Below are 12,500 nucleotides of genomic sequence, written 5' to 3'. Positions count from 1 at the left end.
CTCAGCCTCAAACAGCTCTGTGTGACCATGTGACTCCCATTGATGTTGTGTTGCCCCAGAGCACTGATCTGTGCTTCTCCCACCCTCTTCTCCTTCTCATGGCTTTCCCTCATATAACTGGCCTGCTAATAAACACATCTCTGACAGAAATAGGTGCAATTGACATTGTTTCTCATGCATGGCGTCGTTTTTGTAGTCGTTTGCGAGCACAATCTGTACCGGTTGTAACTTTGAGAGCAAGCTGGCTCTAGTTTCTTAGACCTCCTGGCTCTCAGAGGATGGATACATGTTCTCAGTGCTGCATTGTCCGTCCTCCTCTCTCCCTGTTTGTGATGCACGTATCCGCCATCCTGTGCCAAATAGAGTGAAGGCCGTCATGTCATGGAGTCATGGTGATGTCATGTCATGGAGTCTGTGGACCGTTTGTGAAACATGCTTTTATGTTGTGGCTTCCTCACTCATCATTTGTAATGAATCCAGGGGCATCAGAGAAAGGAGATTGTTTGTTTATTTACCACTGTTGTTTGTACAGTAATATCTGTTTTTGTTTTTAATTGGGGATGTATAAAAAAAAACAAGTAATGCACTTAATGGTTCATGCCCTCAAAAAGAGTAGTTCTGAAGATGAAGATTGTGTATGATTGTAATCTGAACCTGGCCAATCCATTTGTTGAGTGGTGTTAAAGGAGTTGTCAGTAACTTCTGACCAATACTATACAAATGGAAAGATTTCAGTAATTGTCTGTACAGTAATCTCCACAATGAGAGCTAGATGGGTGGACATCTTCATTCCTGTTGAAGTCCGATAAGTAACCCCACTAGCTCCGCTGGACAGCTCATCTCCACCTCTGCCACCAAAGAACATCCGCTGCCAGTCGGCCTTTATTTACCCTTCTCGCGTATAGCTTTTGCATCGTCAAGCCTTCTCTGTCAATGGAGTGCTCTTTACCTTTGGTTGCCTCTGTGAGTGACTAAGACATACCCAAACGCACATACAGTCACACACGCACACAATACACACACACACACACACCCACACACACACACACACACACAGAGTATGTTCTCTCTGTGCACAAACTCCTTCTTTATGAATTGTCCCATAACGGTGAGCACAACCCCATCCCATTCAGTCAGAATGGCATTCATTATTGCTTTGCTAAGTGTCTTGCTTGTATGCTGCTTTTATTTTTGTCATTGTAAATATTTTAATTTATTTTTCCATCGTGTATATAAAGTATGCATCTTATTTGTAATTTTGATTATTTATGTACATGCACATATATTTGTTTTAACAAACAGTATTAAGATGATGGGAGGGGGTGGGTTGTTTTGATCCTGCACTCTTTCTTATATGTAAAACTTTTGAAAATGTGTATTTAAAAAAAAATAAGAGGGAATAACCTTAGTAAATATGGACTGTGGTTGATCTTATCTCGGTGTATCTTTCTAATGATTTTCCAACCCCCTCATCCCAGGGTTTGCATCCAGGAGTAGTGTGTGTGGGGTCTGTGTGTTATTCAGTTGGACTGGGTCTGAGAGAGGGGCTTGTAGTGGGCTCTGGAGGGTCCGGCCCAGCTCTGGGCCACATACGGCTCAGGCCTGGCGTGACATTAATACAGTACAGAAAGCTGTGAAATATGGGGCTGGGTTAATCAACTCTGCTTGATATGAAACCTGTGGAAGTGTCCCTTAATATGTAAACATCAGGGTCGTTTTGTAATTTTGACAGTACAGAAACCAAATGCAAGCCCTGCTGTCATCACATCTTTCTTCATGGGGAGACATGATAACGTGATCGTTGACTTCTACTGCTTGCTAAACAGATGATGTTCAAGTGTGTGACCTTTGCATATTTTCTAACTTCTTGATGTTGTATCCTTTCTTCCTAAAATAAAAGACTGTGACAATGTTTGTAGTTGATACTGTAGTTGTACTTTAGATAATTTAAGTGGACAAAATGAAAATAAAATAGAATCAGATGTCTGTGGTTATGTGTTTTGAAGGTATTTAAAGAGAGAAAATGTCTTACCGATGCCCTTTTAAGGAGTAGTTTGTAAATGTTCAGTGTAATACGTTGTATTCCAATGGGTTTCCCGATGGTCTCATTTGTATTTCTGTGTACACTTTGGTGGTCCTGTCACAACTGGGTTTTATAAACCACGCTTATTTGTAAAATCTTTATTTGGTGTCAGATTCTTTATTTTAGTATCACAAATGGTCCAATGTGTTTGTTTGTTTTTTTGGGGGGGGGGGTCATACAGAGCTCTACTCTAATATGGAGTTTCCAGTAAATAAAGCTGGCCTGCATGTGTAGTGAGAACATGCAGATGATTCAGAATGCAGTGACATGTCTGTTCTTTAATCAGCCGAAGAAGACGCATGACACTCCTTTATCCTTCACTGGCTTCCAATTGCAGCCAGAATTACAGGGGCATCTCAAAACATTAGAATATCATGGAAAAGTTATCTTTTTCAAAGTAATTTATTTCAAGAAGCGAAACTGTCATATAATCTAGATTCATACACATAAAGTGAAATATTTCAGGCCTTTGGTTGTTTTAATGTTGATTAATCTTGATTATGGTTTGTAGCTCCTGGAAATCAAAACTCAAGAATCTCAAATTATTAGAATGAAGAATTTATACTACAGAAATGTCAACTTGAAAAGAACTCAAATCAGCTAATTACAGTAAAGTCAAAACACCGGAAATGGTTTCCTGAGCCTGGAAACCGACCTGGAAGCCTGGTTTGCCTCAGTCTGGTAAGGGTAATGGACGATTTTTCCACGATGTTCTATTTTTTTGAGATGCACCTGTATATTAAAATGTGTCATCCTGGTCTATGACACTTACTGGATCTGCACTTGCTGTCTTCATTCCATGTTCCAGCTCCATATCCCCTCGCACACACTGCAGTCACAGCAGAGATAGCCTACTATTATATATTAACCATCTCTGGTCACACTAAAGACTCTTTCTCTGTGAGTTCTTTTTGGTGGAATGATAACATCATGAGACTGTCGTCTATATGATTTGTGTTAGTTTATGGTTATTGTTCTGGTTATTCAGTTAATTCTCTTTAGTCTATTAAGATTAATCTAACTATGCCTCAATTAAATATAATCAAAACTGCCCTGGTTAATTAGTGCTATATTTTGTATTTAGGTCATGACTTTTATCCAAAACTGTTAGCCTGATTTTAATGTTAATGTAATGTTCATTGATGTCATTGTAAGTCTCTTTGGAGAAAAACGTTTTCTAAGAACCATAAACACAAATAATAGTATGCACGTTTGTGCTTTGGTCTGCTAAATGAGGGGGAATTTATGATGCGTGAAACTTGTGAATCTACACGGAGGTGGGAGTAGCCTACTCTACTGTATTCTGTATGCTGGCCCAGAGAATGTCTAAGACGGGCTCTGGCTGGCCTCAGCAACTGTGGGTGTGTCTTGTGGAGCGGTGAAGTTTAGCCCCGCCTTATTTTGACTGAGATTGCGCACTTGGGTACCTTCACTTCCGGGCGTCAAGACTGCACAGCTGCCGCCGAATTTAAAGAGATAAGGAATAGTTATTTAAAATAACACCTCGTACTGCTGTTGTCTATAACCATTTGTGTTAAGACTGCAAAATCATATACTTTTACATCTGTTAGTGCCTTAGTGGCATAACGAAATTTGCTTGCTATATTACTTGGTGGAGATCTTTTTTCTTTTGCTGGCTAGCGAGCTAGCTAGCCATTCAGTGAGTAAATGATGGAAGCTAGCTTTAGCGATACGTAGCTAGCTTGCCACCCGACGAAGAACTGATTTGTCGACTGCTTTATAGATAAATAAAGCGTCAAAAGAGCCTGGAAAGCAATCGAATACTATATCAGTAGCAACCTACTGAACACAATGGCTAAAATTCAGGCACACAGCAACGCGAAGCAAATAAACCAAATTCAGGACAAAGCCTATGTTGTACAAAAGCAAGTACAACAACAGCACTTTCAAAAACTGAAGGTAAGACAATGAAGAGATAAAAGTAGTATAGCTTTTGCTAGCATGGCTGTGGCTATCTTCCTAAGCGCACACGGAAAAAGAGTGAATGAGTTGTCCGGAGACCTAGCTAAATCAACACAGTCCTTTTTCCAGTAACGTCAGCCCTGCCTCCATAGGAAACACTACCGTTCGGATTAGCTAACAGAATTCCCAAAATGTACCAAACTAGTAGTGGTCGGAACTAGTAAAAACAGAACATAACGTACCGAAAGCCACGATAAGGATTATTTGTTGATAGCTAGCTAGCTGAGTTGGCTATCGTCATTTGCTTTCGTATGTTCCTTGTTCCCTCTTAAGTTCTTCCCTGCTGCTTTGTTTTATCATGTAAAGTTAACGTCGCCAATTTGCTAGAATACACTAGTTTGAAGTTTGTTGAGAAACCCGACTTTTCAAACAAATTCCCCGGGCTACAGCTAACGTTAACTGTCGATGGCTAGCAGTTGAGGAAATCAAGAGTTTTCCCCTTTGCTTTGAGTATGCGATTCTGTTACTAGTTTTGTCTTTGTTAGCTAGCTTTGTTAGCTACTTGTCAGTTTAACTAAGACATAGCTCGTTGTTGCGTCAAGCAACGTCGTTAATTGCCATTGTACTGTCGTGCAAATTGTTTATTTTGACCCGCCACCTCAGCTATTTGTAAACTAATGTCGTAATGAGCCATATTAACTTATTTGTAACCACTGTCTATCAATAGCTGGTTAGCTATATGGCTGGTTTGCAGTTCCTCCATTTGTGTACTGTATTTGTGGAGCCAGCTGGCAACTCTTTGCTTTGGTTAGAGAATGTTGTTGACAGTGGGGTCGATTAAAATCACACATAGTACTGCGTTACAAGCAGGGCAAGTGCAAGCAAGGTAGCGTTTCGTTAGCTTGCAGGAAAAATTCTGTTGCAGATATCCAGACACGTTATGCTTTCATATAGGGAACGTAGGAACATTCCCTCTGCAAGCTATCCAGCTCGCCATATAGTAAGAGACGGCATACCAGGGTAGTTCTTTCAGAGGTATATTTAAAGCTCTCTGATAATAACGTCAAGATGGAAGTCTCGTACGGGTGTCCAATCATGGGTAGAATTCATATCCAGTGTTCTGTTCTCCTGTCTGTAATTTCTTTTGACACATTGTTACACTCCGTAGGTCGAAGATGCCTTGTCATATCTTGATCAAGTCAAAATACGGTTCGGAAATGACCCGGGGATTTATAACAAATTCCTGGATATCATGAAAGAATTCAAGTCTCAAAGGTTAGTCATGATATGCATCACACTGCATGAAAGTGATTACTCTGGCCCCTCTCGATTGATTCCGAACACCCTGTCTGGAATAAAGATGCTGCCCGATCAGCAGCACAATGGAAGTCTGCGATGAAGTAGAGCCTCTGTGATGAGCCTCCTTAAGCAGTAATCGAAAAATATCATTATTTTGTAATAGCATTGCTTACAGTTACAACTGTTATAAAATAAGCTGGGCCATACCATACGTATGCATTGTTTATGTAAAGTTGCACTGGCAGAAATAATCATATGTGTTCTCAGTTAAGTAAGCCATTATATAAACTGGAGCTTAAGGTTTTGCATATTTCTTGTGTGCATTGAATGTGAAATGCATGATTTAAACCACAGCTAATGTAAAATGGCATTGATTGATAACCTAAGGTATCAGGCTGCTAGTTACATCAGAACTCAACTCAGTGAACTGACTTACCCTAATTATGTGCTAGATTGACATGTAGACACACCGAATGTTTAATTGAAATTTCATGAGATTGGCCTGTGTTCATTCAGAACATTCTGTAGTTATATTAACCTGATGTCCTACACTAGGAAAGCAGCATTGGTTAATTGACATTGCATGTGTGAGCATGTTTCCTGTGACAGCTCTGAAACTGATATTGCCCCTCTGCCCTTGCCTCTGCAGCATTGATACCCCGGGAGTAATAAACCGAGTGTCTCAGCTTTTCCACGGACACCCCGATCTGGTGTTGGGATTTAATGCCTTCTTGCCCCCTGGCTACCGAATAGAGATTCCCAAGAATGGCCTGGTGTTCCTGCAGTCCCCTTTTTCTGCACAAGTAGGTTCCCAAACAAACTCACTTCACAGCACTTTTAGCAACAGGCAGCTCCTGTCACTGACAATAAAGTGTGAAGTCATAGTAACCACCATTTTTCTCACAAGCTAGAGTTGATTGTGTGATTATGCCAACTGATGCAGATGCTGTTTTTAATTAATAAAGTACATTTCAAGAAGTTCCCCATTTCAGTCTTCCCTGCTGTCCCAGAACGGCTCCTATAGAACCTTTAGATTAATAAAGTAAATTATATTTGAGTCAGTTATTTGTCAAAGAATAAAAATGTACAGTTATTTGTCAAAGAATAAAAATGTACAGCTCACCAATGAACAGAGTCTTGGAAAGCTGTGCATCTCATTTCTGCATGAGTGCATTTGAATGCATCAAATGCATGCTCATTTCACATCTGCATCTCTCGTGTTTCTCATTTGACATCCATTCCTTCCCAGAATGCAGCGGGGCAGAGTAAGGCTGTGGTGGGCACAACGGCGCCTGTCCGTTCATCTGCGTCCACGGCGACGGAAGGCGGCCCCGTGCCGAGCGAGTCCATGGCGTCGCCCGAGAGCATATCCTCCTCCTCTGCCTCAGGGGCGGGGCCAGAGTCCTCCTCCAGACTCTCCCTTCCCCTCCCCAGCCGAGAGAGCCACGCCCAGCCCTCGGCTGGCTCCTCCCCCGCCTCCGAGCCCAGCCCCGTGGAGTTTGACAGTGCCATCAGCTACGTCAACAAGATCAAGAACCGCTTCCTGGACCACCCCGAGACCTACAGGTCCTTTCTGGAGATACTGCACACTTACCAGGTTCGGGCCATAGCCAGTCCAGTTTACTTTGCCGTGTAGGCTATGCATCCAAAGTACTGTGAAACCAGTAAAACCCTGCCATGCCAAACTGCGACTTTTCTAGTCTCCTGTGCTTTTTTACTGCGTACTTCCATGACCTCTTTTTGTGTGTGTTGGTTAAAGTGTTAGTGAGATGTTAAAGTAAGATGTAAATGTTTTGTCATATTGAGGTGAGCTGTGACGCATGTAGTCTACAGTATGAAAACACGTTGTACTTTTACATGTTGCAGGTAGAGCAGTTGGGTAGTATAGCTAACGGAATTGAGCCCTCTGGGGTCGTGTGACTATCCATGATTGTGTTAATTTCCCATGTTGGTCCACTGAGTGCCTATCCATGAATATGTTGGTTAATTTCCCATGTTGGTCCAGTGACAACCATGAGTGTGTTGGTTAATTTCCCATGTTGGTCCAGTGATTGACTATCCATGAATGTGTTGGTTAATTTCCCATGTTGGTCCAGTGAGTGACTCTATGAGTGTGTTGGTTAATTCCCCATGTTGGTCCAGTGACTATCCATGAATGTGTTGGTTAATTCCCCATGTTGGTCCATTGACTATCCATGAGTGTGTTGGTTAATTGCCCATGTTGTGTGTTGGTTAATTGCCCATGTTGTGTGTTTTAGAAGGAGCAGCTGGAGATCAAGGAGAGCAGGGCCCGCGGCAGCGCTGGGATGACCGAGGACGAGGTCTTCTCCAAGGTGGCCAGCCTCTTCAAAGGACAGGAGGACCTCCTGGCAGAGTTCGGACAGTTCTTGCCAGACGCCAAGAGATCCCTGGTTAGAACATTTCCACATTTGTACAAAAAAAATCAGTTGACCATCTGTGTTTTGGTGAGGTGGCAAGGGACTGGCTAGATGTGGTTTGGTGAGGTGGTGTGGGATTGGCTAGATTGGGGGTAACTGTGAATCTGTATCTCACAAGTGTCCACTTGTTTCTTTTTTTTATAAACATTGCATTACAAAATACCATTTAGGCATGTGTGGTGATATTGTTGCATTGGGGGATTCATCTCTAGGGCATGTGTGGTGATCATGTTGCATTGGGGGATTCATCTCTAGGGCATGTGTGGTGATAATGTTGCATTGGTACGTTGCAGTTTACCAGCAGCTCCCTTACGGGAAAAGACCACCTTAAAAAGGCGGAGGAAGAGGACCTGAGCAAGCAGAGCAAGAAGAGACCCAGGCCCATGCTGCTCCCGCACATGACACCCCTGCTGAAGGTAGCTGCTAACGCCGAGCTACACCGACAAGCCAGGGTACAGGCCGCTAGCACCCATGTACAGCTAGCGTCCGGCTAACTAGCTACGCACCCAATCAGACAGACCAGGCTACTGGCGTGTAGCGTCCGGCTAACTAGCAGACAGATCATGCTACAGGCTGCTAGCACTCAGCTAGTTAGCTAGCTACACACCCACAAAGATGGGCTACAGACCATGAAGTCCAGGCTACAGGCTACAGACCGCTAGTGCCCAGCTAGCTAGCTACACATACAGACAGATCATGCTGCAGACCGCTAGTGCCCAGCTAGCTAGCTACATACCCACACAGACAGTCCAAACTGGAGGCCGTATATGACAAGCCAGAGGCATGAAGGGATGCTTTTCTTTGTTTTTGTTCTCTACAGAAAAAGATGAAATATTCCTGTGCAAAAGACCAATCGTTTGCTTCAGTCGGGAAGCATGGGGTTCTGCGAGAGTTCTCGTTCTTTGATAAGGTGGGTTGAGTGGTGTAAGCTGGTGTGGAATGCTGAGAGGCTGGCTGTGTGTGTGTGTGTGTGTGTGTGTGTGTGTGTGTGTGTGTGTGAGAAAGTGACTGACTGACTTGTTGTGGTGTGTGTATCCCCCCCTCAGGTGTGTCGACTCTTAAATGTCAGGGTTTGTGTGTGTGTGTGTGTGCGCGTGTGTGACTCACTCTGGTGTGTGTATGCCCCTCAGGTGCGGCGTCTCTTTAAGAGTCAGGAGGTCTATGAGAACTTCCTGCGCTGCATCGCACTCTTCAACCAGGAGGTGGTCTCTGCCGCCGAGCTTCTCCAGCTGGTCAGCCCCTTCTTGGGGTAGGTTGCTTCATGAAGGGCCTGTGTCTGACCTGGAGGTTACCATGTTGGAACCGTATCCAAACAAACACTGACATCTACAAAGAATATTTTTATGTGTCTGACTTCATATAATCCCCCAGTGTTTGTTTGTTTGATGTATGCTGGCGCCAGATCTGCACACCCACATGTGCACATTAAATGGGGCTTATTCTGCATTACTCCCACACTTCACGGTCTACATGGCTACACACACGCGCACGCGCACACACGCATATAAACACACACATATTTGTCTGTTTATGTATTAAGTTGCAGAATTAAGATTAAGAATTCTCCTCATTGGCCCAGTTTAACTGCTTCCCTGCTCCCCCTCGGCAGGAAGTTCCCAGAGCTCTACACCCAGTTCAAGTCCTTCCTGGGTGAGAAGGAGCTGTCCCACGCCACGTCGGGTCTCGCTGACCGCTACATGGAGGGCGGGGGCCGAGAGGTGGACTACGCGTCCTGCAAGCGCCTGGGGTCCAGCTACAGGGCCCTGCCCAAGACCTACCAGCAGCCCAAGTGCAGCGGACGCACCGCCATCTGCAAAGAGGTGCGACACACACACACACACACACGGCCCTGCCCAAGACCTACCAGCAGCAACCTTTCCACGGTATTCTACTTTTCTGAGATGTACCTGTATATTTAATAGTGCAAAACAACACGGTCGGGTGACAGAGGACACATGGTTAAACTTTTGACAGTCTGTTTTCACCAAGTGTAACGTCACTTCCAGTACCAGACAAATGGCCGTGGTGTAAAGGTGTTTCTGTGCCTGATTGGTTTACCGCAGGTGCTGAATGACACCTGGGTGTCCTTCCCCTCCTGGTCGGAGGACTCCACGTTTGTCAGCTCCAAGAAGACCCCCTACGAGGAGCAGCTTCATCGCTGTGAGGACGAGCGGTTTGAGGTCAGCCAAAGTCCTTATTAAAGTCTCCCCACTCGGGGGGCCATCTTGGTAACGCACTTTTGGCAGTTTGGCTGTTTTCCTGTTCAAGTGAATGGGGAGCCATACATAGTGGCGGTCATATTGACATAAAAAGTACATCAGACGAATCTGTGTTTAAATATGAATTGAGCGATGTTAATATCTCCCCTCTCTCCTCTTCCTCTCTCCTCTCCTCCTTCTCCTTCTCCTTCTCCTTCTCCTTCTCCTTCTCCCTCTCCTCTCGTCCTCCCAGCTGGACGTGGTGCTGGAGACTAACCTGGCCACCATCCGCGTCCTGGAGAGTGTGCAGAAGAAGCTGGCGCGCATGTCGCCCGAGGACCAGGAGCGCTTCCGGCTGGACGACTGCCTGGGCGGCACCTCCGAGGTCATCCAGCGCCGCGCCGTCTACCGTATCTACGGCGACAAGGCGCCCGAGATCATCGAGGGGTTGAAGAGGAGTCCAGCCACCGCTGTGCCTGTGGTGCTGAAGAGGTCAGAGGACACACACACAAACAAACAAATATCTAGATGATTTCTCCTCTTCTCTCTAACACACACACACACACACACGCACAAACAAATATCTAAATGATTTCCATGGAGCGCTGGATCATTAATACAGGTGTGTGTTGAGGTCATGTAAACCTCAAGTGGTATTGGGTGGAACACTGGTCATGACATTACTCTGGACCTGAGCTTACAGTCTCCAACCTGATCAAACCCATGGGCAGTGACAGTCATAGAGTTGATCTAGAACAACCACTATTTCTTACTATTTCTGTAATTAATGTCTGTCGTAAATGTGTGTGCGCATATGCAAAATGTGTGTATGTATGTATGTATGTGCTGTGTGTGTGTGTGTGTGTGTGCACTAAATAAGTGTGTGTGTGTGTGTGTGTTTGTGCTAAATGTGTGTTTGTGCTAAATGTGTGTGTGTGTGTGTGTGTGTGTGTGTGTGCACTAAATAAGTGTGTGTGTGTTTGTGCTAAATGTGTGTGTGTGCGCTAAATAAGTGTGTGGGTGCTAAATGTGTGTGTGTGTGCTAAATATGTGTGTGTGGTAAATGTATTTGTGTGTGTGTGTGTGTACAGACTGAAAGCGAAGGAGGATGAGTGGCGCGAGGCCCAGCAGGGCTTTAACAAGATCTGGCGCGAGCAGTACGAGAAGGCCTACCTCAAATCGCTGGACCACCAGGGGGTCAACTTCAAGCAGAATGACATGAAGGCCCTGCGCTCCAAAAGCCTGCTCAATGAGATCGAGACCATCTATGATGAGGTGAGGACACACACACACACACACACACACACACACACTTTTCAGGCTATTTTCAGAATTTTAGGGTGTTTCTCAAGTTATTCTTTGGTGATAAGAGCTTTTGTGAGTGGAACCTAAAACATATCTCTGTTACATCTGTCGTGCATTAGTTACATGTTTAACTCAGTCATGTGATTTTTGTTCACATGAATTATGGGCCGAGTCCATGTGTGTAGGACAGTGTTTTTCAACCTTTTTTGAGCCACAGTACATGGCACACCACCAACCAAAAATGTGACAAAAGTACACACTGTAGCCTAATACAGCAAAAATAATGACCATTTTTGTCTCTCTGTTTGTTTACAGTTCAGCTCAGAGTCTGCATTTTTACTTTTAGATAGATTAGATAGATAGATAGACCATCTATCTAATATTTTCAAGTAGGTCTACATCTTTTACATCTTTTCACCGATAGATATTAGAAAGCTAGATACCGCATTGTCCGTTGTTCTATTAAGTGGTATAGGCTACGTGAACGCGGCTGTCATATAGCCGGCAAACACCTTACTGTCTATGGGCAAGCCGACAATCAGACACACCTGTGTGATGTCCTATCAGACACACCTGTGTGATGTCCTATCAGACACACCTGTGTGATGTCCTATCAGACACACCTGTGTGATGTCCAATCAGACACACCTGTGTGATGTCCAATCAGACACACCTGTGTGATGTCCAATCAGACACACCTGTGTGATGTCCAATCAGACACACCTGTGTGATGTCCAATCAGAGACATAGAGTGTGAAGTGTATTTATTTACTTAGCAAGTCACTACATTGCAGGCATAGATGCTCAACAATGGCATAGCCTACTATCTGCAACAACTAAATAGTAAATGTTTTTGGACCGATTAAGTGAAATTGGACAATTTCCCACGGCACACCTGATGATCTCTCACGGCGCACCTGATGATCTCTCACGGCACACCTGATGATCTCTCCCGCAAACTGATGTGATGCGGAAAAGCGGTTGAAAATCACTGGTGTAGGAAGATGCAGTGATCTCGTGTGTGTGTGTGTGTGTGTGTGTGTGTGTGTGTGTGTGTGCACTCCCCGGGGTTCCAAAGCCCTGGCTTGCCTTTGGTGTAATTGCCACCTCTCCACAGCTGCAGGTGTTTGTGTTTATGTGTTGATCTGTTTGTGTTTATGTCAAGTCACTTTATTTCTAAAGCACATTTAAAAACAACAGTAGTTGTCCCAAAGCCCTTCAGAAGTAAGGCAGAGAGGTCATTAACTGTTCATT

The 12,500-nt window shown here is 44.3% G+C and overlaps 1 protein-coding gene across 1 annotated transcript in view; it reads left to right on the top strand.

The window, feature by feature from the left end:
* Window positions 1-3,494: 3,494 nt before the first annotated feature.
* sin3b (SIN3 transcription regulator family member B) overlaps window positions 3,495-12,500 on the top strand; it is a 21,733-nt gene continuing 12,727 nt past the window's right edge. Inside the window, exons 1-12 of the mRNA XM_042111528.1 lie at window positions 3,495-4,003; window positions 5,175-5,281; window positions 5,955-6,108; window positions 6,555-6,902; window positions 7,564-7,716; window positions 8,037-8,159; window positions 8,564-8,653; window positions 8,874-8,992; window positions 9,353-9,563; window positions 9,807-9,923; window positions 10,195-10,433; window positions 11,033-11,216. Of these exons, the coding sequence (XP_041967462.1) occupies window positions 3,896-4,003; window positions 5,175-5,281; window positions 5,955-6,108; window positions 6,555-6,902; window positions 7,564-7,716; window positions 8,037-8,159; window positions 8,564-8,653; window positions 8,874-8,992; window positions 9,353-9,563; window positions 9,807-9,923; window positions 10,195-10,433; window positions 11,033-11,216 (1,953 nt within the window). The 5' untranslated portion in view covers window positions 3,495-3,895. The remainder of the gene's footprint in view (window positions 4,004-5,174; window positions 5,282-5,954; window positions 6,109-6,554; window positions 6,903-7,563; window positions 7,717-8,036; window positions 8,160-8,563; window positions 8,654-8,873; window positions 8,993-9,352; window positions 9,564-9,806; window positions 9,924-10,194; window positions 10,434-11,032; window positions 11,217-12,500) is intronic.

This window comes from Alosa sapidissima, chromosome 12 (assembly GCF_018492685.1).
Source record: "Alosa sapidissima isolate fAloSap1 chromosome 12, fAloSap1.pri, whole genome shotgun sequence".
NCBI classification, from domain to species: Eukaryota; Metazoa; Chordata; class Actinopteri; order Clupeiformes; family Clupeidae; genus Alosa; species Alosa sapidissima.
The sequence above is the reverse complement of the archived record's forward strand: the minus strand, read 5'-3'. Positions and strand labels throughout refer to the sequence as shown.